Here is a 26,818-nt window from a genome sequence, read left to right on the forward strand (position 1 = left end):
GGTTTTTGAAAATTTTATAAACCCATATGTAACAATTATCATGGCTGTAACCAGCTCCACTTTTAATGGATTACAGCTCATGGAAACAGAGAAGCTTTGAAGTGAGATCTCTCAGACTCTCCATTTACCAAGTAAAAACAATAAACATTTTTTACCTTAATTGCTTTTCATGTTTATATTTAAAGCTATTTTCAAATGTAGAAGTTGCCATGTCTGCTGCTGTGATTAAGTCATTAGTGCAGAGAATAAAGACAAAGCCATCCCTTAACACTTGCTATGAAGAACTTGGATTGTCTGCTTGAAATCAGTACTCAGGACACAATTTAAATCTTGGATTGACTCACAAAATGAGCAACTGATATGGTGAGGAGATGTGCTTGTTCTCCCTCAGATGAAAAAGAAATAATTGCCCTTGAGTCAGCAACCAAGTGCTGTGGTTATTCAGTTTATACATCACACACCTGCAAAGGCAAAATGTCCTGATTTTAGGGCAAACCATTTCCCCACAAATCTCCCTGGGGGAAGGGGAAAAAATTACTGATTGAGCTCTTAGTACTGAGGCCAGCGGTGCCCGATCTGAGTTATCCTTACTCCAGCCAAGGCAGACATGTGAGCCCATCAATGTTCCATTTCCAACCTGGCATGGGAGATGTGTAACCACCAGAGGAAGGAGTTTCCTCTCAGGATTTCTTAGGTGGCCGCTCCGAAGTGTCCCTGGTGCTGAGCACAGCTGGGTATGAACACAGTTCCCAGCCTGTGGCATTGCACAAGTGGGGAGGGCACTGCTCCCTCTAGGATGCACCTGCTGTGTTAGGAACCTTCTGGGAGCTTTGGCACACTCACTACTACTAGAACAAACACCTGAGACAAATCAGTCTCACCCCAGAAGCCAGAGTGTGACACTGACCATCAGCTCAGGAGGAGGTGGCACGAGTCATTGGTAAGGGATCAAAAATGGAATATTCTCTGCAGACATGGATTTGCCACTCATCAGCCCCACAGTTTACAGTGCTGAACACAGGAGCAAGCTTGGAAAAAAAAGACACTGGACAGTTCACACACCTGCTCCGTGCCCCAGCCCAGTCCTTGCTGGTCTGGCTTGGATTGTACAGGTGCTTGCAGGGAGCTGCCCCTGAACAGCTCAGTGCTTGGACAGAATGAGGTGAACCAATGTGGCACCTGATGTCACATCCAAACACCAACCACCACCCCCGGGGCAGTTTCTCACTTCCAGAAATTGTTTTGGTAGATCAATAACCTTTAGGAACCTCAGACACCCTGCAATACAGAACAGAGCTCACAACAAGCTGAAACATGTGAATCCTACCTAAATGCCCAGTTCTTGCTCATTTCCTGTAAATAACTCTGTGGATTTAAGCTTCATTAATCTCAACATGAGTCCAGTGGGAGATTAGGAGAACTCCAGCTCTCAAGAATTTAGATGTTATCGCCTCTTAGTACATAGATATGTCCCAGCTCTATCATTTCAATTTTTGTAAGCATTCCTCAAAGGAGAACTTCAGCAAAAGGCCTCCACTCCATGAGATACTGTATGAATTGTCTGAGGTGTATCAGACTGAGCAACGTGAGAACTGGAGAGCAGCAACTGATGGACTGTTAGGCCATTCACACAGAGAAAGTGACTTCCAAGAGCAGAGAAACTAAAAGTAAGGTACCAAGAAACACAAAGCAGCCTTACCTCAGCGTGAACTGATCCTCTGTGGAGTTTTTAGCAACAGACACAAGGAAAGTCAGAATGTCCCCTTGCTTGACGGTCTTTGGTGCGTACTGGATGACAATATTATTATCCAATCTCATTTCAGTTAAAGAAGGGGCAGCATGTGTCTGGTAAAGGAAAACACTTCCGATCCTCTGCAGGGGAGGTCCCGACTCGTCGATGTCGTTGCGCCCCGAGCGGATCCCGCTGCTTTTCCTGACGTCCTCCTTGGCGCACTCCCCTCTCTCATCCCCCGCTTGGATGGAGTAGTAGAGCTCCACGGGGCTCCCCTCAGACCTCTCCAGCTGTTTCTTGCGGCCAGCCACCACGCTGGGGGGGCTGAACCAGCTGGGCAGCAGCTCCAGCTGCGCCACGCAGAGCCCCAGGTCCCCGCGCAGGCGGCAGCTGCCGCGCACCTCGCGCGTCTCGCGGAAGGCGAACACGCGCAGGCAGGGCAGCCGCTCCGCGGGGCTGTACTCGTCCCAGTCCCTGCCCACGATGTAGAACAGCACCTGCACCCGCGGCTTGCTCAGGTAGATCTTGCTGCTCAGGATGTAGGCCTGCAGCTTCCAGTTGTACGTGAACTTGTTGGTGGATCCAAAGGGATTTGAGGACAGCATCAAGTCCTGGGGCACCGGCTGTTCAATGGAAAAAGGCCCATAGCTGGCATTTAACATGGGGGGGCTCTTGGATTTGTAAATCAGAAAGGATTCCACCCGGGACTGCAAGCTGGAGTTCCTCATAATATCCTGGTTGGCTTCCTTAAGGAAGAAGGAAACATCGGCATTGTGGATGCGATAGGTCACCGGCAAGTACGTGGGCAGCAAAGAAAACCTCTGGATGCTCTCCAGGATCCCTCGACTCTCAGTCACTGTTGGAAGGAAAGCAGAGTTTAAGAGATCAGATCTTCAGGTCATACTGTGACATAACCTGGCTGACTTTACTGAGGGGCTGGACGGTGCTGCAGCTGGGATTAGTGGCAATAAACTCCATCAGTCCATGCAGAGGTGGCCTAGGCTGACATGATTTATCCAATCAGCTTGGAGAACAATGCTTTATGGTACATTCTGCATGACAGCCAGATCAAAAGAAGTAGCTTGTGGAGGTTTACACGTGCCAAAGGTCACATCTCCACTGCAATGAACATTTATCATCAGAGACAAAATGACCCAGTCAGCACCTGCAACCCCAGATCACTGCACAGGCACATCTGAAAAATCTGATCATTACAGCAAGCTCCACCTGTGCAGGAATCCAATGCAATGATTTTACATCAGATGCTGCAAATGGACTGCCCAGAGTTCACTTCAACCTTCTCAGCACTCTCAAGCAATACATGGACACTAAATGGTTGCCGACACAAGGCTGAATTCCACTTTAAAAATTTTTGGCACAATAGGCGTTTACACAACAGCTCCTTTACATCACTCTGGGAGGACTTCAAAAGGAGTTGTATTTGCATCCAGTTTAGAGTCCCCTCTATTTCACTTTACACACGAATAAAGAGTTTTTCTGTAAATCACCCTCAGGATTCATTGTTGCCTAACCCTCCACTGTCCCCCTCATCCAGCTGCATTGTCTGGAGGCTGTACATCACTGCACACAAAGAACATTTCCAATGGCCCCAAGCCTCTCCCACTGCAGGGCACCTATTTTAACTCTGCCAACCAGCAATTACCTGAGGCAGGCAAGCTCCGCATCCTTTCTAGGAACTGGCAGTCCCAAAGAATACAGAAACTTTAAAAATACAGATGCAAATACAATGTCACCTTTCCCGTTTGAACAGCTGACCTTTGTGCTCACATTCTCTACCCTAACTATGAAATAAATTGCCTTTTTATTTTCCCCACAGCAAACTCAAATCCTTACCCTTATTCAGAAAGGGGACAAAGGTATCCAAAGACAACCCAGTTTCTCAAGCTCCAATTCACAAATGCTTTAGTAGTCTTTATTTTTCTGTTCAGCATCTGACCTAAATATTTATCTGCTCACGAGTGCTGTAGTGGCCTAAACTGATGCCACTTACTCCTAACCATGAATCTTCCATTTAGGTGCTGCAGCCCACTCTGTCCAACCTCAGACAAGCCCCGTTTCCTGTGCTGCTGTTCTACGTCCAAAAAATAAAGAGTATTACTGTTTCTTTCCCCTTACCCTTTGTCTATAGACTGCAAACATAACCAACATATCTTACTATTTATGTAGGAGCAGCACCTAAAATGCCAAAGCTGTGATTTTGGTTAGGGTCTCCAGGTCTAACATAATGCAAAACAAAGTGAAGTTTAAAAAAAAAAAAGAGCAAAAGACTTTCTAGATGAAAAAGAAAAACTATCTGGCTTCTTAAAAGAAGATAATCCACAAAATCCCCTAAAAATCAGCAACAAACTGAAACCAACTAACCCTAGATAAGGGTTCCACTCAGAAGGAACCCATTTCAGAATGGAAGAGGCCGGGAAGAAAGATTACACAAGAGTTTCAGAGCATCACAAAATCCCTCTCTATACATCTTGAAAATGAGGAACTCCTCTTCCAGTAAACAACTGCAATAAAACCTTACATTACAAATTTAATTAAGGTCCCCTCAAACCCCAAAGCACTGGAAATCAAGTCTATCTGAAGGACCAGGAAAATGGCCCCAGCACACAGCAGCATCTGAGACTGAACTGCAGGAGCACTGAAATCCTGTGACCCCCCAGAGGGGGCAAATTCATCCGAGATCTGCTGTAAAGATCATTTTTAATAGAGAGTAACTGCAGAGCTTTCTTACACACAAAACCACCTTCATTTTAGCCTTTTGAGCATTGAGCTCCCACTCTTTCTCTAGATACTGACTGACAGCAAGTGCAGCTTGTCAAGCCCCTTTTCTGGACAATCCTCCAGCAAAGTTTCCTGCCAGCCCTGCTGGCTCTGGGGCAGCGAGCTGCAGGGCTGGAGCTCTGCCCTGTGTGCTCCTCAGCTCACCCAGCCCACAGCATCCTTCCCCATTTATAAATTCCACACTCATTTCATTCTCCTCCCAACATCTTGGCAAAGCACAGCAAGGCATCAAAGAAGCAACTTGAAGAGGAAAAAACTCTGAGTATTCAATTTTTTATTCCCCTTATTTTGATTGCAGCTCCCTCCCTTGTGGTCCACAGGGAAAAGTACATTATTTTTATATTAAAATTAACAGAGTGTTTCGCCTCATAATTTTTTTATCATTTATTTTAGTGCTTAATTATCTGAGGAATTAAAAACTTTTCCTCTGCATTCCCTATCCCCACAGGACAATGTTCCTCAGATTCTGTAAATCAGTGACTCTTCAGAACAGGAGAGCAACACAAACAGGGAAAATAAAGGAAGAGAAGGTGAATGGAAAGCCTATGAAAATAGGAACCACCCTCACAGCTGGAATAAGTGCACTGGCTCTCCATTTCTGGGCAGGGGCAAACTGGTCCCCTCAAAGTGCCCTTCCCCCAGCACCAGCTGGGAATGCACACTGAATTTGAACTGGTTTGTGCTGGAAGCTGACAGCAGCTTTCCAAACAGCCAAAGGCCAAAAACCCAAACCATTTTAAACTTTTATCTGGGGAGAGTTATAATCAGCACAAACAAAAAAAAAGTCTCAAAAACAACACTGAGCTCTGCTGTACCATCTGGATTTTGACCGTGAAAGTTTATTAAGGATTCAGAAGGATAGGAAATTAAAAACAAAAACAACTATCAGCGTCCTTAATTACAAGCATGACTATTTTTGTAAAAAATTATGCATGTTTTTACAAAGGCAGAATTGCAGAAGATTACCATTTTGTTTGTTATTGAGTGAGACTCAGCAGAAAAGCAATGTTTTAAAGGTTTAAATTATATAATCTATCCTAAATATTACATTCCATGTACACCCTCATAACCCAAGTTCCACAGGAATAACCCACCTGGATGTTAAGTCAAGAGTGACACAGTGACTCTCACTGTAAGTACATCAAACAAAACAGAGGATGGGGAACTGAAGAGCTCTTAAGGAAACAGCATCAAGACAAAAGATAAATTCAAGAACTGCAAATGACCTTTGCTGTCCCACTGTGTCTGCAAACGTCTCCACACAGAGACCCTGGCAGCAGAAGAAGCAGCACTGCTTGCAGGAGAGGATGCAGCAGGGTAAGGAAACCAGCCGGCCCTGGTGTTGGTGCCCTGCTGGTGCCAGGAGTGACCATTTCTCAGTGTCACAGGGACTGTGACTCCTCCTGCTGTGGAGGCTGCTCAGGATTTCAGTCTGTGGCCACCTGAGATGTTACCACAGGATGGTTTTCTGTCCTCTGTCCTTAGTAAACCTTCCTCTGGCTGATGCAGTTCAACAAACACTTGCCATTGATGGCAGAAGCAAACCATTTGTAGGTCAGTGAGTCTGAAGGCATCTGAGGCAAAGGCAGCACGCTCAGTTTGCTCCTGCACAGGCAAAGCCAGTGCACAAATCCCTCAGCACCACCTGGGTGCCCCTGCTGCAGCCACCTTTCAGTCACGCTGCCTTGCTCATGAGGGCACTCATTCTGTACTGCTCCCACCTTTATTTCTCCAGCATCATGGAACAGCAGCTCTCAAACCACTCCTCAGGGCTCAGCTCTACTGCAGTTACTGACCATGGCTTCAGAAAATTGAAGGAATCTGCCAGCCCACTAACTCCATTCTCCATTCCCAGATCCTTGGGGTTTCAGCCTTCACAGTTACTTTATTTTTAAAACAGTTCAATCCACAATCATCCAGCATTCATGAGATATAAAAATCTTCCAATCAATTACATAATGCTACTATTAAAAAAAAGTAAATTGTCTTTTTCTTGTAGATTGAAGGGAACAACTTCTTAGGGAAATTGCCTTCCCAGCTGCAGGCTCAGGCTGGTAATGCAGTAGATGGAATTTGTTGCTGTATCTTGGGGATTGAGATAAGTGGTTCTTTTCAGCAAGGCCAGAAATTTTACCTTTTTAGTTCATTTCAGCTGCTCTCCTTGAATCTTCTGAACACTTCTGCTCTTCTAGGTTTGCTATGAATTGAAATAATTTCAGCAAAAGTACAGAGAAAAAAAATTTGCTAGCCCGATATATTTTCAGCTCTGGAAAGTAATGTTGTGGGAGACGTCTGCTCCAATGAAGCTTCATGCTCACTTCTGAAAAATTAAGATATTTCAGCTTTAACCCAGTTAAGGGGCTGAAGCTGCTGATGCTCAAAAGGGAGGCATTTTAAAGCCATGCTATGAACAGAGTGAGTCCCTCCCCAGGTGCAGCTCAGCCAGCTTTTACCAGGGGGATGATCTGCTCTGCCCCTTTGAGTCACAACAGACACAGAGGGTTCAGACTGAAGATCTGAGTGGGATCATTTCCATCCTGAAGGGTTTGTAGGCTGCTTGTCCCGTTCCATCCTCAGGTTCCAGCATCCTCCACAGCCAAACTGGAGCTTCCCAAGGATGATTCCCCATCTTCCTTCTTTTGCCAGCCTTGTGGCAGCTTCAGCTTCCTCAGCAGTGCACTTTTCACTTCTGGATTAAGGCTTGCTTTGCTTTACTGCCAGCAGCTTTGTGACAGTGGCAAGAAGTAAGGGGAGGCTGAGGACTAAACCAGTCTGATTTTCCTGTAGACTTCCCCTGCTTTGCCATATAAAACTAAAAAACCCCAAACCCACAATAAATACACAAAACCCAACCTCCACCAAAGCAGCCCACCCTCCTGCTGAGCACCTGCACAGGCAGGTGAGGAGGCTGAGCCATCACCCCCAGCACAGACACAGTGTGAGGGTCACCCCCTGCCCCAGCAGCAGTCCAAGGGTGTTTCTGCCCTGCAGGTGAGCTCGTTCTTCCAAAGGAGCCTCTCCTTATGGATGCGTGATTGCATTTAGACTTCTCCAGTGATCCCAACATTCCCTACCCAGCTGTGCAACACAAGGCTGAAACAGCAATTGATCACTAGCCAGTAACTGTCACTATTCACACTGATTTCCCATTATTCTTCACCCACTTGCTTGGAAGAGGAAAATCAGCATAATCAGCAATCAAAGAATGCAGCCTATCTCTCCTCCCTGTGCTGTGGCACCACTGAAGAACAGTTCCCAAAAAAGCCTCCTGCTTTTGGGAGCCAGCAGCATTCTAAAGGGCAAGTACCCAGAGAGCAGTGATAAGGCCAAATCGATGTGTCACAAAGAGGGAGGCAAAAATAGAACCTTGCAACCCAAGAGTCATGCATTTATCTGTAACAAATTAAAAAGAAAAATGGCTTCAAGGCCCAAAATCGCCAATTTCTTTTTAAGTCCTCTCCTTATTAGCATTTCAGACTGCTCTGCCTGCTTCGCTTTATAATGTTCCCTGTGACTGTTTCATCCTTGGGAAATTATCATTCTTCTCCAAGAGCAATGCTGTTCCCAACCTGCCAACTTCTCCCTCTTCCCCCAGCCACTCCAACTCTCATTCCAGTTCTGCATCTCTCTGCAGACCTTTTCAGAAAGTCAGGGAAAGATGATTTGGACATCAAGGCTGCAGACCACACTGAAAAGCTTCTTGGTGAAAAGGTGACTCTTCATTTCTTGTAAGATAATGTCAAACAAGTTCAAGTATTTTAAAGAGTAAAATACACACTTAGCAACAGCAGATGCTGAATAAAGCAAACTGAACTTCTCAAAGATGCAGACAAATCACCTGCACCATCACTTCTAAAAGGACTGCACATTTTCAAATCATTCTTTTTGTGAACACTACCAAGCATCACCTCTGCAGTGAGAAACCAAGAATTTGTCAGCGTTGAGTCAGACAAAGAAGGAAGTACTCTGAGCCAAGATGCTTAAACTACATGAGGATCTGCCTGACCAGAAAGACAAGTCATTACTGATGTGTTTGAACACAGGCCTTTGCAAGGGGAAACATCACAGCCTGCCCAGCAAAGCACATCTGAGCTTTGTTCTGTTACATTCTGAAGGTTTTCTGCAAAGGGAGCTCTTGCTCCACCAGAGAAGGGCCAGCAGCACAGAAACAATCCCAGGCCCTGGCATGAGCCACTCTCTGATTGCCCAAAGCTGGGCAATAAACGAAAGCCAACAGGAATGCATCATTCTCACAGGCCTGACCATCAGCAGCTCTTGGGGCTGCCCTAAAGGGCAATTGTGGCAGCTCAGTGTCAGCACCAAGGGTTTCCAGCCCGCACAGGTGAGTGAGAGCAGGCAGCGCTGGCACAGCCCCAGAGCCCTGGGGTCACTCACTGCTGCTGCCCCTCTCGTGCCTGCCCTGGCACCCAGCTCAGGGCTGGGCAGGGATCCCTCACACACACACACTCTGCAACCCCAGCTGCCTTCATGGGCCTCACCAACAGGCACACAAAGCCTTCTGACAACAGCACTCAGCTCTCATGACACAATATTTTCTTTGAATATCGCATTTTACTGAAGTTTATTCGAACTTTTGTAAATTAATCATTGATATTAGAACACATGACACCTCCTCATTCATTAGGAGAGAGATGAGCAATCCTGAAGATGTTTTATTATTCACACTGACAGACAGATAAAGAAATAATTTAAATTAAAAGGCCTCCAAGGAACACATACATCTTTATATTACCAAGTGATACAAAAACAATCAGAGAAAGATCTTATAACAAAGGCAAGCTCCCACCTGAAAAGGCAGCAAAGTAATAATTACAGAGAAAAGTATTTAGATAAAAGGATATGACACTTTTTCACAAAATGATGTCAGCCTGAACATGAAAGGGCAAAGCAGTGATGGGCACCACAAAGTTTACAGTGAGAAAAATCAGGGAAAAAAAAGCAAACAATAAATAAACCAAACTCACAGCCACACTAACCACTGGGCGATAGGGAAAGAGGGGCAGAGGAGGAGTACTGACAGTCCAGGCACAGGGCAGCAGAACGCACGGAGGGCTGGCCCAGGCCATCAGCTGCAGGGGATTTGGTACCACACAGGTGAGAGGCACCAGGGCTGCAGGTGACTAGGGGAGGCACCACACAGGTGAGAGGCACCGTGGTTCCCCTGTGTCACTGCTCCAGCAGGCACAGAGCTCTGCTCCCTGCCTCACCCTCCTGACACACAGCAGCCCTGCTCCTGCACCCCTGGGGCATGTGTTTAATGAGCCAGGAGAGGAGCGTGCAATGAAGAACACAGGGACAGCAGAGAGCCACTTCAAGCTGAAGAACTCTAACAGCAAAAGGACAGACCAGAGCTGCTGTGCCCAACAGACTGACATGTCTGAGGCTTTCAGCAGCACCACTCCGTGTGTCTCCATTTCTGCCCTGCCCCCTCCTCACTTATGGCTCTGCTTCCACAGAAAGCAATACATGAAGATTGCAAAGATGAAAAGAACAAAACATAGTCAAACATATGAGCAAAAGAACACCCACAAAATTAGAAAGCTGAAATACTTGCCAAGAATATCCTGACTTAAACACAGTTTCTTCATGCATTTATGTTTGGGAACCAATAGAAAGAAAAGCAAGGCTGAGTAACAGGAGTGCGGAGTGCCAGGAATCCAACATCAACTGAACAATTCCTCACGACAGACAGAAGTACAGGACTGGCAGAACAGCCTTACACTGCTCACCAGACAATCAGAATTCTGTCTCCTTCTGCCTCGTGTGCCTGCAGAATCCCCTCCTCATTTTCTGCAGGGACCCCAGGGCTGTGCAGAGGCTGCAGTTCTCTACCAGGCCATTACTGATGGGAGGAAACAAGAATCCTAAGCATTCCACAAAGACCTGAGTCAGCAGAAGGAGCAGAGCAGGTGCTGAGCTGCCCTTTCCTAAGGCACCCATGTCTGTGCACCCTAAGCCAAGCCCTGCTCTGGGAATGGCAGCACAGAGTGTTTGTGGCTGCTGCCTGAGCCTTCTTCCTCTGCAGAGTATGGGGGGTTTTAAATTCATTTTAATTTTATTAATCCATATTGTGACTCTACATCTTGCTGCAGGCTCTGTGCCTAATACTGAATTTGTACAACCAACAATTACAATATTGATCTTCAATGGCTACATTCACTAACAAGACCAAAAAAAATTAAGAAAATCTTTTAAAGTCTTATTTAAATAACACCACAGTGCTGGTATATGCAGTAAATTTCCAGGAATTTCAATAAACCCAGCAATATTTCATTAAATACTTTACTGTCACACATTTTACATTCAATGAAGAAAGTGCAGCTTAAAAATACTTGAGTGTGCTCTCAGAAAGAGCTGAAGATAGAAATGGGTCCCTGTTCAGGCACCTTTCATACCTGAGGAGTGTGGAAATTGGAGGGCACCAGAGAAGATACACACACCTTGTTTTCCTGAAGGCTGACCAGAAACTGGAATGTTTAGCTGGGTGTCCCAGTCAGAACCCCCCAGGAGGATGCCACTGCATGGAGCTGCCTGCTCTGGTGCTTTAAGGGCAGAAATCCTCCTGGAGAGCGTGGAGGATTTCTGATATTCAGCAGCTCAGGTTATTTTCCCCTACCCTGCAATTACCCTGGATACTTAAAATCCCTGCTCCTTGGACATGAATAGCTCTGCATTCTAGTCCCACTGAGCAGCTTTCACCAGGAGATTTCAGAAGCAGTGGTGGAGAACACACAGTGGAAAGCGCAGAAACAATTACAGCACATTTAAAACAAATTACAGATGCACTTTCTGCCAAGCAGGTCTCCACATTTACAGAAGCCCCTGTCACAGGCAGCTCTTAAAGGCTGGTTCTCCACACATTCCAGCCAATTATCCTCACCAAGTCTGGGAGTATCTGCATGTGTGAATGCATGTGCACAGCTGAAACAGTTCAATTCACATTTCATGTCACTGTTTGTGTGTAGCTGAGCGCAAACCCTGCTGCAAGCAAACATATTAAGTTGTGTATATCAAGTCTGCACCAAATTGATTGTACAATTGTGTAACTGACTGATGCTTCACATCACTGCTTGCAAATAAGAGATGAAAAGCTGAAGTTCTCTAATTGAAGTCTCCAGAATAAAGAGCAGTGTGTGCCAGGTGGAGCAGGACAGGTGGTGGGATGTGTGTGCAAGAACAGCCCAGCAGAAAGGCATTACCCCATTTCAGCTCCACTTGGAACCTGCCCTGGCCACTGCATTTGGTGCAGCTGGGTTCATTTACAGAACTGCTACTGCACTTTCATAGATTCTGCTCTAAGTCTGTGTGAATAACTGATTTTTCAGCTGCCAAGCCAAACTAATCAAAACTTAAAAACAATTCTCTCAGGTCAATCCAAAGTGAAATACCTTCAGCACCTCAGCACTACAAAAGGGAAAGAAAACCCATAATAAAGGCATAGGAAAGGATAATGTTACCATTTTAAAATTGAAAAGAAAAAATTTAAAGCTTCCAACCTGTCTTCTTAAGTTCCATCCTACTTTTTGAATATTCCTTTCTCAGAAAAGTAATTCTACATCTCCATTTTAATCCACAACTTTTCTATTACACTGGCATGTGCAAGAGCTACTGGAATTTTTAATTTTCTTAATTCGGTGCATTCGTAACAAATGCAGCTCCTTTAAAGCTTGACATTGCTTCCCTGTGAGTGGCTGCTCCTGAACATAGCAGCTACCTCTCATTCTCCTAGCTGGATAAAATCAAATCATTGGATAAATGGAATAAACAGTTGAGCAAATATTTCTATGCTTATTTATCATAATCCACAAATCACTACCAACTGTTGTTTTATTACATAACAAAAAGAAGGATTAAACCTGTATTTGGAAGACAACAAATATATAATTAAGACCAAACGGAAAGTACTGATTACTTAATCTAACTTACATTATTATCTCTTGTTTTACAAATTAAGATAAGCTTCTTTACATATCCATGTACACAGTCTGCAAGTACCTCAGACCCCTTTCCCTGAGAAATGGTTTGACTTGATGGAACAAATCACACAATGTACAGACATTTACTGCCTGGCACTTAAGGAAATATCTAGGAATAAATCAACCAAGACAAACCACTGGAAGTGAAGGAAATCAGAAGCATTAAGATGACATATTAAAAGTGTTCTGCCAAATTACATATGGTTCACAGAGGTGCCACATATAAAATTTAAGACTTGAGCGCTTTAAATTGTACAAATAGCATGGAGCATTAGTGATCCCACAGCCACTGAAAGTGAGGAACTCCACACATGGGAAGGAATTTCAGTACTCAACCACTCCACCTGCAGAAGGAGGCCAAAGCAGATGCACTGGCAATACCTTGGGAGGAAATACTGTAAGAGGTGAAGAGTGTCACCATAAGGTACAGAGCAGGGCATTGCCCAGGCTGGCCCCAGAGGCACCATCCATCACTGCTCGCAGAGCCAAGGCAGCCAGCACCCCTCATTCAGCACAGCACCCTTAGGGCTGGCGCCCTCCAGCCCCTCTGAAGGTCACAGGCTGGCATTTCCCCAGTGTCAGGAGTCACTGGCTTCCCCCCTAGGTGCCATTCCTGCTTAAGCAGTGCTCCCTTCACACAACAAACTGCTCCTTTGTGAGCAGGCTGGAGCTGGGAAAGGCTCCTGAGACAGAAAACAAGGCAAGGCAGTTCAGTAGAAATAATGCAGGATACAAAGAGGTAACACATAAAACCAGCAACCCACAGGAAATACAAAAATAAAAGAGAAGATGCACCTTTTTCCCTTGCTTGGGTCAAAAAATGAAACAAAAGATGACATCAGCCTCATTTATAAACCAAAGTAGCTCAGCCTTTTTTATAATAGCAAATGAAGTAGCAACAGTTATTAATAATGTCTTAATTTGGATAGATGGAATTCTCTGCCACTAAAACACAACCAAATGTAGAAAACCACCCAAGGAACCCCAAACCACTTACTTTGTTTAAAAGCAGGATCTGCAGGCCTGGTGTAACACGCTGTCCTTTCAAAGCCGCAGCACACAGAAAGGTGAGCAGGAGCTGCTCTGTAAAGGAGTGGGACTGAGGGAGAACTCTGCATTTAACTAGAAGGCACACCAGGGGATGGTTTGGCTGATTGCATGACTTAGCAAAACCCCACAGCTGCTCCTAGTTAAACTGGTTTGTGAGAGCCTTCTCCAGCTTTGATGCTGCTCAGCGCGCGGATTGGCACCAGCTGTGTCCAGCTGTGCTTTCCCTGACACCCCTGCCTGCACACAGGGACTCACAGGAGATCCCCTGTGAGGAAAGTCACTGGGAACCTCCTCACAGCACCTCCAGCAGCCACAGCAGCCACACAGCCCAGGGCTCACTTGACCAAACTCTTCTGGAAGCATTTCAAGAGTCTTATCAGGGAAGAGTTAAGACTTGCAGGGGGTTTATTGCTTTTTACATTTTGATTGAAGGAAAAATTGCAGAAAGGTTGTTCTCTGAAAATTTCTGCAGCTGTAATTAGGGAGTGTTTCAAATGTGTTGCCAATTAGCTTAATTGGTGTGCAGGCTGATTGAGACCTGAGCAGGAGAGGTTTCTTATTACTTAAGGGGAGGAAAGAAAGAAGCAAAGACCAAAAATTCTCATAAACTTGCTAAGAGGATGAGGACCAGAGGAAGTATTTGACTTCATGAGCATTAGCTCACGATGAAGTAACAACTCTCCAAGCATTTGAAAAGAATAAACTCTTTGAAGATTGGTTTCAGCTGTAGCTCGCTGAGTCCCAGACTAAGTGCTAGACTAATCACAATTTTCAGCTGTCTCTGTGATTCCATTAGACCAGTCTGAAAATAGAATGTGGTACATTTGGTGTTAGCTGCAGCTCTGCTATGAGCTGTAAAGGTGTCCAGCTCCATCAGGACAGGTGTAGAAGCTGCAGTACCAGGCACTGTTTGCCTTCCAGCACCAGCAGTCCAGACCCCAGATTTTGGAGCACAGGAGTTCTAATACTGCCCCATGCCTGTGAATGCTGCAGTGACAGGCAACTAAAAGGCTCTGGGGATGTAGTGGAGAGCATTTATGTTTCCTTTAAAATTAATTCCATAGGTTCACCACCAAGGCAAACATCAGACCATTCATCTCTGCAGTGGGGATGTGCTGAGTGCCTGTTCCTGGGCTGTGCACAAACACAAACCCACACAGACACTCCTGTCCCACCCCTGCTAACCACAGAACTCAATCTCTACCCTCACCACCCCAGAAATCTGCACAGGAAAAGAAATCTAAGCCTGTGGCCATAATTGTCTTACCTATATGAGCAGCAAATCTGCTTTTTGTTAGAATAGTGTTGAAAGTAAAGCAAAGCACAGTTCCTTTGATTATGCAGCTTTTGAGGCTCTGTGTCCTGCCTGGGACTTCAGTAACAAGAGATTTCAGTGTAGTGCAGCTTGGCTGTGGTTAAATTATTCCAAGAAAGCCCAGAGTAATCCACTAAACTAGGTTTAGTTGGCATAAGGGAAGCTCAAAATCAGACAAGCAGAACGTTAGAGCTGACAGGCTCCATGGTTGTACTCAGAGTCCATTTCTCCGCATCTTAAGCTACTTTTTAATTTGTTCTGATTTAAGTGCAGCTCCAAACAAAAGAATTCTTCTAGGATTGCCCATGTTTGATTTTAGCATCTCAGGAGAACCTAGAAAATTTAATTTCACACCAAATCTGCTTTTTTTTCATCTCAAACCTTGAACTATGGGCAAGCACAGTCAAGATCCAGAAACAAACAATCCCCCTCTCTGCTTCAGCCCTAACAGGGATGGTCTCCTGCCATTAGTATTTTGCATTCATATGAAGCCAGTGAACTAAAAGAAAACAATGTCTGAAGACCAAATCAAACTACAAACCATAAGGACTTTGTTTGTCTCATGGATAGTGTCTGCTGTCTGTTGACAAAAATCCGGCTGAGTTCACATCACTGCCTCGAGTACCAGAGATTTTCAGTCTTTATCGTGCAGCTCAAGCAGCTCATCACAGTTCCATGCTGGGGTCAGGTTTAAGTAAAGCTGTTTTCCTGTGTTCATTGGGCTGTGTGAGGGCTAAGCCTGCCCAGAGGTCACACACACCGCACACAAACTCCGGACACAGGTGTGAAATGATCCTGTCAGAGGCAGAGCAGCACTTACTGGTGCAGAGCACACCCTTCTGTCTGCCAGTAACACTGAAAGGAGGAGAGCTAAAGGAGGTGAATGTACTACAGTTTGGCAAAAGAATAATCAATGTCCTCCTCATATTATTTTAATACTTTTTTCAAAACTTTGCATCACTCAATTCAGGCAGAAATTTCAGGAGGCTGCTGGAATTTTGACTTTTCTGGCAGAGCTCCTTTCCTGATCAAGGTGGGAGCATTAACTGGTAACTACTGCCATTCACATGAATAATGTCCATTTTACGTTTTCAGCTGCAGTGCAACACCCAGTTTGAACTGCTGCCTGTGAAAAGAGTAGATTCAGCACATCTCATTTATGTGCTTATCTAAACTGGAGGCAGCCACACAATATAATTTAGTGCATACAGCACTTTGCTAATAGAGAAACTGTGCACTGAGTAGCTTTTACTCAGAAGGTTTCTTTAGCTTGGAATCCAAGCATTTAATACAGCAGAAGAATTTCATTTTCTGGGGCACGGTTTCTCACTGACACAGGTGCTCGTAGAGCAGAATTTACAGAGTCCATTATCTTCTCAACTAGGAAGCACAAGAAGTGATCATGCAAGAAAGCACGTTATAAAAGACTTCACTTAATCTGAGATTTGTGGGACTAGGGCTCCAGTTTAAACACCAAAAGCTAAGTCTGAACCCCTGCTGCAGGAAGATCTGCAGACAATGGTGGGTAACTCCAGGAGCTGCCCACATGGACAAACCCTGAGTGGAATGCCTACACACTCGTTACACAGCACCGTTTCTCTTGCTTAGTGTCTCTGAGTGGGGGACAGGACACAGACATTGCCAGAGCACGGAGAGAGGAAAGAACAAACACCACACTCCTTATCTGGGGCTAGCAGCGTGCAGGGGAGGGAGCAAACCCTGGCAATGAGAAACCCTGGCAGTGCCCAGCTGTGCTGTGCCCAGCTGTGCCATGCTGTGCCGTGCCGTGCTGTGCTCTGCTGGCAGGTGAGCACACATTTCCCTGACCCTCGAAGGGCAGGCTTGAACTGGGATCAGATTGTGACCACTGTACTGGGAGAGGGAAGTCCCAGAGCCCCTGCTCTGGCAGGAGACGCTGCTTGAGAAGGAAGGGAGCAGTCTCTTCTGATTTCCTCACAGCTCAGTGGCACTGTTCTCTCCTGTGGGCACCGGGAGCCTTTGCACTCAGTGTGGGGATGAAGTGTGCAGGCTGACACAGCCCTCACTTCATCCCAGCAGCACACAGTCACGGGCAATCAACATCCAGCCCTCTGTGACAAGCTCAGCTTTGGGTTTCACCTTTGCAACAGGAGCATGAGTCAGGGCTCCCTGTGATGCATTCCTCAGGAGGCCTTCAGTCATCAATGGGGATGTGCCTGTTCCTGAACAGCTCAAAGCTGTCACTTCCCATCTGCTGTTTTATGATAGGACAACTCATCAAAATACAAACAATACAAACTGGGACACAGGCTCGGTGTAAAGGAGGTGCAGCATAAAGGAGTTCCAACTTCCTGATGTTGGGACTCAATAAATAACAGCAAGGTATGAGATTGCTGAATTTCATTGGATTAAAAGGCGGGATTCAGGACAAACTGACTCAAGAAACAACAGGATAAGGAAAAAGCTTTAACAGTTTCTTCTGTTAACATAAGGATACCAAGGCCAGGTAGGATGGGGCTCTGAGCAACCTGGGATAGTGGGAGGCTCCCAGCCATGGCAGGAAGGTTGGAACTGGATGATCTTCAAGCTCCCTTCCATCCCAAAGCATTCACTGTGCCACCACAATGAAATGGACACCTCAGGGTAGCCATGGTCAGCTGCAGGGATCGGCACACAGGGGTGCCACACAGAACATTTACAGGCACAGGCAGCCCCAGACCCAAGAGAAACACCCAGTTCTAGGCAGAACACTTCAATCCAGACCCTAACCCAGCTGTTACAGCTCACACCTGGGAGCATCCTTGCAGAGAGTCAGCGCTGAGAACGATCAGCAGCCACTGGCCTTAACGAGCCCCTAAGTAAAGAAATTCCTGGATGCTGGAAATGCCAGCCTGGCTGGGGACACTGTCCCTGCCTGCTTGAAACAGGACAAATTACTCTGCTGGCTCTGTGCAGTGCTTGGGAAGTTTGAGTCCCTGTCACAGATTCTGCTGTTGCTAGCACTCTGCCGAGGAAACCAGGGCTAATTAACACGGAAAGCAAGAGCTGGATCATATTTAAAGATGTACAGGCAGATAAATATACTTTCTACCTGCTGGATAGATTCAGGAGATGAAAAGGATAAAGCCCAGCAGCAGCCAGCATGCAGTGGCACTCTGTCAAAGGTGCTCTGAGTTCATTATCACCTCCAAAGGACAGTTCTCCCTGTGCTCCAGCCATGAACGCAGCACAGGGAGATTTCAAAGCAGGTTACATAAAACCTGCTCTTGGCAAAGATCCACAGTTTTATGTTCTGAACCATCTTCTATGTTATGTTTGGTTTCATTGTTCCATTCTGATTCTAACAATACCATGGATAATAAATGAATATGTTTCACAACTTGGTACGATAGCCAAAATGCCACTACCTACCTAATGAGCCTCATAATTGAGTTGTAATGAATTTTATGTAGTGCTGTGTAACTTGAATGATGCAAGAGACACTGGGAAGATATTTAAGAGGGAAGAATTCTAATACAGTTTTCTGAAGAAGGGATAAAAATAATCACTAGTTTACTCACCCAGTTGTTACTCCTGCCAGGATTCAATTGAAGCCCATGAGATTACTCATGTGGGTAAATCTGTCAGAGGAGTAAGGCTGCAGAAATGAGCCCGGGACGTTGTCCCAGCAGCACACAGCACCATAAGCATACAAACACCCAGCATACAAGCATCATAAAGTCACCCCAGGACATTCCTGAGGTGATGATGTTTGGAAAGCTTTTCTTTGTGCAGTATCCAGCCAAAACTCTGCAATGCATCCCTGTGAAGAGACGGCTTGACTGACATGAAAGCCTGGGAGTTCTGAAGAAGTTAATATCCACTTTAAAAATATTTTATACTGATCACGATTCGAGCATAAAAGCCAAAAAGTAAAGTCTCTATTCTTTTGCTTGTTTTGCCTCTCTATTTGATGAATATTACCTCATTTTGATGTCAACTGAAAAAGCAATTAAAAATGAAATTAGGTCAATAAAATGAAAGAAATACTTTTAGATCTCCTAACTTGCTGACAAACTTTTTGTGGAATAGATGACAGCTAACAAATAACATGCTTTCACACAAAACAGTCCTTGAAGCAAAACAAGGAAATTCAAACACCTGACAGCACTTGTGTGTTTCCAGAATATTCTGAAATACATGCAAGATTAAATACAAATGGAAAGAAACAAAACCCCTCCTGTTTTTCACAATGTTTTGCCCAAGAAGTGCATAAAGCCACTTTCCAAAACAAATGGTCTGAAGCCAAGATTTTCAGCTTCTAAACCCCCACAGCTACAGACACATCTTCAGGAAAACAGTTTGCATCTGAAATATTTCAAAACCGTTTGAAAGCTTGGAGCCTTCTGTGTAATTTTCTTGCATTAAAAGGTTGGTACAAGACCCGAACAGAACCCATTTCACCTCACAGGCATTTGCATCAGTATCTTATCTGGGCTTACACTGCCATGAGAATTTAATATTATTAAATTATTTCAAAGAAAAACTGGGTGTAACTTCATTTTATCCAACCATATGTGGTTTTGATACATGCAATAAAAAAATACAGTCTGATCCAAATCTCCACACAGCCAATTACGCAGGGCTCCAAAGGCCTCCATCATCTTCAGATCAGCTTATTTGTCCCGATTCTGGGCCATGGCAGCAGCCCAGGCACCAGCTGGCTGCCCCAGGAGTACTCTGGATGTTCTCTGCTTTCCCCAGGCGTTCCATGGTGCCCAGCTGGGGAATCCATGAGTCCCCAAGCTCTGCTGGCCCAGGAACCAGAGAGGCAAGCCCAGCTCTGAGCTCTGCTGGGATTCCAGCTCAAACAAAGGCTTTGTGTGCTTTGTCTAAGGAATGACTTGGACCTTCCTACCAGGAGCCTCATTTTATAAATGCAGAATATTGCAATATTGGGATCAGGTACTCAAGTGACTTTCACACACCCTGAGTTTCCCAGCACACCTGCCCAATGAAACCCCACGTGCTCCCAGTGCCACTATCTGCTCTGTTATCAGGGAGTTCCATTCTGCAGTTTATGAACAGAACACCACTGCCTTTACTCAGCTCTCCTATTTTTTATGAGCCCAATGCTTGTACAACCTGGCAGCTTTTTAGCTCAATCATATAAATGTCTTAATACCCTGCATTGATCTGGAATCAACAGAGTTGCCAACACATGGATAAAAAGCATCTGGAGAATTTGTTGGTTGTTATTTCAAGCTGTTTATTATTCCTGGAGGACTCATATGAACACTCAGAACTATCATGCCTGCATTAATACTGCTCCCCTGCACCTCTGGGTACAGTAACACTGTACATTAAAGATGCTTTAGAAAATTGTTTGCGAGTTGATATTGCACTGGGATTACTCTGTACAGGCTGCAGCTCTCACTAAATAAATACTGGAGAAGGGCTGCCTGTGAAGGCAGGCAGCTTGAACTCCTCAGCTGGCCTTTGGAAGGAGCACGGGAACAAAAACAAAGCACTGATATTTACCAAGTTGATTTCAAATCTTGGATTTGGCAGACCTGTGATGAACAGAGACTTAGGGTACATTTGTAATGTCGTGCTTGCAGACTGGCACTGGAAAATAATCCTTCACGGGCAAGGGGGGAGCATTTTGTGAGCTGCTCGTGTTGCCCACATGGAAGCAGAGATCCCCACTTTATCACAAGGGTGCAGTTTGACAAAAACTATGAAAAAAGCTACCATGAAGAAAGAGCAAAATGAGATGCAAACATCAGAGGACAGTGGGAGAGAGAGCATCTGTCTAGGGACAAACCATCAGCCACTGCTACACAAGTTGATTCAAGTCATGCAATCATGCACTAAGAAAAATCCTATTAAGTGAAACAGGTTCTGTTTCCATTAGGAAAAACAGGAGCAAAGGTGGGAGCAGGAATGAATCAAAAGGTCCAAATCCAGACATACAAATCTGTAATAATTCCATTATTACCACTGAAAATCATTCCATGCTGAAACACAGCTGCAAGGCAAATCTATTGAAGGAGATTTTCAAGAGAAATCAGCACAATCGTACAACAGGCTGCATTCTGTGCAGCAGAGTAACCACAGCTGTACAGCTCTGCCCATGGGTATTCGCTGCTGTGATGGGTGTGAATTTCCACGAGTCCTGACTGAGCACAAACATCAGCTCCCCTTGGCCAAGCCAGTGTTCCTGACCCCTTGTAAGCCCCAGCCCAGTGTCTCAGAAGACTCACACTCGCTCAGGGGGGACATCTGGAGGAATTTCTGCAGTGAAAGGGCTGGCAAGGACTGGAGTGGAGTCCCCCCATCCCTGGGGAGCTCAGGAAAGCCCAGGACATGGCACTGGGAGCTGGATGTGCAGGTGTGATTAACTGGAACTGCAACATTCACAACTGATCTCACATTCCAACCCCAGAATATTTCACTCAAAGTTTTTTAACTTCCCAGATTAGAGTTTTTGACTATAACCCATTATACTGTTGCTTATTTTCTATATCCATCCCATCTCCATATTATACATTCTATATGCATGAATCCACATAGTAAGTAAAGAGGAGATCTACATATCTATCTAGACCATTATTAATCATATAAGAGGGAAAATGAAAATGATTTGCCAGATGTTATTAAAATGTCCAAGTCATTTTATCCCCTAGCACAGAATAAAAATGTTACTATATGGCTGTTAATATACAGTAGAAGGGAAATTGCTGCTTCAAGTATAGAAAATATTGTAGCTCTGAGCCTTTAGAAATTCAGTTTGCCAATAAAAACATTAGAGAACTGAATATTAAGGGTCACATCCAGCATTTCTTCCATATTTCACCTGACCAGGATTATTAACAAGAAAACTCAGTGCCTTAAGGAAGCAATGGAGCAAAGAACATAGAAATGATCTGGTACAACAGTGTAACTCTGCAGAATTACAACACTTAACATCAAGCATTTGAAAGGCTGTGGCAGGAGCAGTTTCCTCTGAAACCACTGGGTTTTCAAGCCAGTTCTAAGAGCAGGAGGCAGAGCAGGCACCTGTGTTATAAACCAGGTATGGAGTGTGGTAATTCCTGGGGCTTAGAGCAGAGCTCTGCCTAATGCAAGGGTCAAATCTTACTTGGCTTCCAGGACCTGAGGCATTTCCAAGGAGAGTTTCCTGTGCCCATCAATCCCCCTGCCCTGGAGATAAGCCAAGACGAGGGAGAAGTTTTCCATGGAGGTGTCTGGAGGAGTGATTCTGTGTTAGCTGTCACTTCCTGGGCATGGAGTACAGTTTAAAAATCTTGAATGTGTCTGTTCCATAACAGCCTTGCCATTCCCCACTCACAGCTGGATGTTTTACACCCCTAATACAGATGACATTTGTATCCTTTACGTTTCAGTCTGCCATTGGAGAGAGTTCTCAGCAAGACACAATCAAATTAGCTTCAACTGTCTCCAGGACCTACTGCAGAGAAGCTCTAAAAGAAATCAGTAATTTCAGCCTCAGTACAGACATGTACATAATCACTGTGCTCCAGAAACCCAGAGAACTGAGACAGATCGAAAATGAATGAAAAATAAGCATGTAAATGAAAAGCACCTTCTATTCTCCTCCTCCAGAAGGGATGGTATTTTTGCATTTATTTATAGCAGTTAAAGAGCTGAAGTCACAACTGGGTTAGTAATAAATAGAATGAAATAATTCTGGAAAGCCAAGGTATGGCCTCAGGAAGCATGAGGGAAAACAGGCTGCAAAATGCCACTGAAGTTTCATATGTATCCACACAGACAGCAACAGCAAAACCCAAATACCTGAGTGTTCTTCCCAAACCCCCAGTGGAGGATTTGCACAGAGCACATCCCTGCTTTCTTTGACACCCAGAAGCACCATCACTCTTCTGCACCCCTGTAATTTCTCCTTTTTTCCCCAAAAGCTTCTCCCCTAATGTTCTGTAGCTGCTGGGAGTGCGGAGGGCTAATCCTGCTGTTCCCAGCTCTACACATGAATCTGAGCAGACAAGCTGCTAGCCAGAACTCCCACTCCTCTTCTAATTCCTCCTCATCATCTCCCTTTCCTTTTGCTAATACTGCTGCAACTTCTGCAGGCATTTCAGTAGTGAGAGGTATCTAGCAAAGAAAACAAATGGAAAAATTACTTTTGTGCTGGGCTTCTCAATACAGCACTTCATACCTCTTCAATACAGCATTTTCCAGCTCAGCTTTATAAAGGAGAGCAGAGATTTGTGGTGAGCTTTACTCCACAGAAACATGGATTATAGCAACATGCATTGAAGGAGGCTGGGTAAATGGCCTCAGTAGTTCAGATGAAGTAAGGAAAACACAGCAGGACTGGAACAGCTTTTCTGTCTCAGAGATCACTCCTCCAAACCTGCCTTGCTATGGAGAAGGATGTCTTCCAGACAAAGTTACTCAAAAGCAAAATCTGTTCATTGCAAAAAAGGTGTACAGCTCATCTCCAGCCAGCCATCCATCAGCCCTGGTGCAGGATCTCCTTTCTCAGCAGGGAAAAACTGGAGCTGGACTTAGAGCAAAACTCCAGTTTTATCATTTTTTCATCACCTTGGAAGAAATAGGCATCAAGAGAACAAATTTTCCCCATTCTGTCATAAAATGCTTCAGCATTGTTAGAAAGGCCAAAAAACACTACTGGAATTAAGAAATGAGCCTGAATGAAAACGTCAGCGAGTGTAACTGAGCCACTGCAAGCCACTGCACTTGGAGCTGTGTGTAAAATCCATTTGTCCAGTGAGATTTGGGGATTCCAGTGCCTGCTCTTCAGTGACATGCTGGCCTCCCACTGGAGGTTTGTGGAGGAAGGAGAGATCCATATTTATGCCAGGCCTACAAGGAATGCGTGATCTGTGGGCCTCCGTTCTCCCCCAGCTCCCTTGGGGTCACACAGCTCTGTTCTGATCTGCAGCAGAGATGCAAGAACGAGCCAAATGCAGCTAAAGCCCCAATTCAGGGAAGCAGCAGAAGGGAAGATATTAGGGTCAAGTCCCCAGCAGGACTCCAGAGATTTTGTTGACTTTACCAGCAGCAGAGCATTCTAAAAATACTGGGGAGCTTTATTAGTTGAGCCTGAGATGGAAATGCAAACATGTCTGTAATTTCAAGTTTGCAGCTATATTTCACCTGTTTTCTTGCCTACACAGACCAGAAATAAAGTCAGTAATTAACCAACATAATCTGATTTCCCATTCTTGTAACATGCCTTATTTAAGGATGCTGAAGGCATTATAATAAATATTATCATTCCAATAAACTTTGCAAAAATATATATAACCAGGATTTAAACAAACTATTTTCCTTGCCCTGCTTGAATTTCTCCTTCCACTCAAATCACCAAAGAAAAAAACAACACAGAAAACAATTACAGTTCTAATCTTTCAGCCTGCACTTATGGGATTAAGAGTTAATACTTCTCGTAACTGTAGTCTCAGTCTGTTCTTCTGGTGTCTCAGAAAGAAGTCATTGCAATAACTTCCACAGAAATTTTATGGAATTCTTATTATTTGTCTTTAGACATAAACCTTAAAGACCCAAATATGTTCAAGGGTTCCTCCAAAACCACAGAAATGTGAAGTTTTTGTAATAAATGAGAGGTTTACAGCTAAATCCTCAAAACTTCTCAAAAGCCCCAAATGCCATGGGAGTGATAAATCTCTTTTTTGATACAACAAAAAGCTAAATCATAAAACAAGGAACCCAAATGCAAAGTTTTCTTAAGGTAATTTTTAAAACGAAACAGATATCAATTTTTCAAGATCCCATAAAGGCTTGCCATATTAGTGAATAAGATCAGGGAAAGCACATGTATCAAATACATGCGCTGGGAAAGCAGAAATTACTCTAATTAGAAAGTTTCTCCTCCTGCTGGAATCTAAAGAGATAAATTGTGTCTCCTGTTAAAGCAAAGTAAATCCAGAGTAATCCCCCAGAAACTGCTCCACCGTTATATCAAGGTAACAAGTAGCTGAATTTAGCCAGGGTTCTTGAAAATCAGATTAAAATGAAGCCCTGCAAGTACTACCTACACCCAGAGAGCATTCCCTTTGTGTAACAGGTTCATCTGCTTTAATCAGCAGAGGACGATGAGGGGCTGAGATGAAGGCTGGGCACAGTTAATGAACCTTTACCAGTGTCTGGGTCATTAAAGAGCCCCAGAGTGCCCTGGTGCTCCCAGGGCACACGCTGGGACATTCACCTGGACACTGCTCTGTTTCTGCATTTGGGAAAACCAAAAGCATATGCAGCATTCTTTTTAAGGGCTCCTCGCTGTCATCCTCTCACCTTACAGTCTGAGGCATGAACCCCAGGGAATCTTTTACCCCCCTGGAAGGGGCTGTGACTTTACAGCCAACCCTGGATATTCTGTCCTATCAGAGAAACAGGAAACATGCACAGAATGTTGCCATGCCGCCTGCAGGGAGAAAGTCCAGTAAAATTCACAGTTCAGAGAGGCAAACACCAAAAGCTTTGGGAAAGGCTAATTCATTACATCTGTCACACTCAATTACAGAGTCTGCAGTAATCCAACACATCCATTGTTTTTCCCTCTTCAGACAGAAAAGAGCCAATTGCCCAGGCTCAGAATTAAACATCTGTTTCACAAAACAAAGATATTAACCTCTGAGTTTGGTTATGAACCAATAAAATCCAGTCATTCACCACTGCTCAGTAACAGGTGTTTTCTCCATTACACAAATTGCTGCAGCCAAATCCTCAACTGAAGCCGCTGCAGTGATTGAATTTGGGAGCTACTACGTGGGCTGTTATTAATGCAGGGATACAGATGCTTCTTTTACTAAAACATATTTATTTCAGAATGTTCTGCTGTGGTTTCTGTCACTGTTACATAGACGTAACTAAATATTTAGACATAACAGAATCAAGTATTGTAAAAGAAACAAACACATGGCGGCTTTACATACTGGAAAACATCAAATCATGTCTCCATATCCGTCACAAAGTGTAGCAATTATCTCATTGTTTAAATTGTCATTGTTCATTGTGTTAATTGTTCATACAAGCCAATCACAAATGAAATAGGAAGCAGTCCCAACCACGAATTTTGCTTTCAAGGAAACCCTCACAATTTTGGAAATAAAACAATCCATACTGAATGGAGTTTAATCAGGCTCCTCAGGAGCTAAAGGAATGGTGAAATTCCTCAGAGAGAGGCCCATTCTGCCCCCAGTGCAGAGATGTGAATCCAAAGTGACTGCACGTCATCTGGAGCACGAGCCACTCTGCATGAGCTGAGCACTGGCTTCTCCTCCTTCCAAATTCTCCCAGACACCAAACTAATGAGCTACAAAGAGTGTATGCGCTCTGCAACCGCTCAGCTCAGCATGAGCAGCAAGCAAAGGGAGCATTAATGGAACAGCAGCAAACGTGAGACCAGCAAAGGAGCTTTAACACAAGCCGCAACCATCATAAATCAAACTCTGCTTTGAACCTTTGTTGTAGGCTGCAGTTCTGAAATCATCACAGTTTAATATTAGGAATAAAATGCTGTGAAAAGGAAAGATAACTCACCCTTGTTTAACCTTGTGACACAGCATGGCACCAGGAATTCCTTGCCTAAGCAATGTTTCACAGAATGCCTTCCCCGCAGGCTTTACCTGAAATGTGGACAGCTCCTTAGCTGGTATTTTCACTGATTGCCAAGCTGTCCATACACACTGAAATTTGGTACTAAAAGCACATCTTTGGCTTCTCAGCCCTTCAGGGATTACATGAATATAGATTTACACCAAAAGGACAAAGAACACCAGCCCTGGAAACTGTTCTGCAATGTCCCTGGGTCACTCCAAATCCTCCCCCTGGGAACAGTATTTCCCTGGCCTAGGTCTGTTTATCACAGAGTCCAGGGGGAATTCTGAAGCCTGATAACTTCAAGTAAATGAGAAGATGGAAAGAGTGGAATGACTG

The 26,818-nt window shown here is 44.6% G+C and overlaps 1 protein-coding gene across 3 annotated transcripts in view; it reads right to left on the reverse strand.

Annotated features, from left to right (window-relative positions):
• The window catches only part of TMEM132D (transmembrane protein 132D), a 184,580-nt gene that overhangs the window by 141,335 nt on the left and 16,427 nt on the right, over positions 1–26,818 (reverse strand). For 2 of the 3 annotated variants that reach the window (XM_063173232.1, XM_063173231.1), the window contains exon 2: positions 1,700–2,588. The exons of the other annotated variant lie outside the window; for it this stretch is intronic. In XM_063173232.1, coding sequence (XP_063029302.1) covers positions 1,700–2,588 — 889 coding nt within the window. The remainder of the gene's footprint in view (positions 1–1,699; positions 2,589–26,818) is intronic. 3 annotated transcript variants of the gene reach the window in all.

Source organism: Melospiza melodia, chromosome 20 (assembly GCF_035770615.1).
Source record: "Melospiza melodia melodia isolate bMelMel2 chromosome 20, bMelMel2.pri, whole genome shotgun sequence".
In the NCBI taxonomy this organism is placed as follows: domain Eukaryota; kingdom Metazoa; phylum Chordata; class Aves; order Passeriformes; family Passerellidae; genus Melospiza; species Melospiza melodia.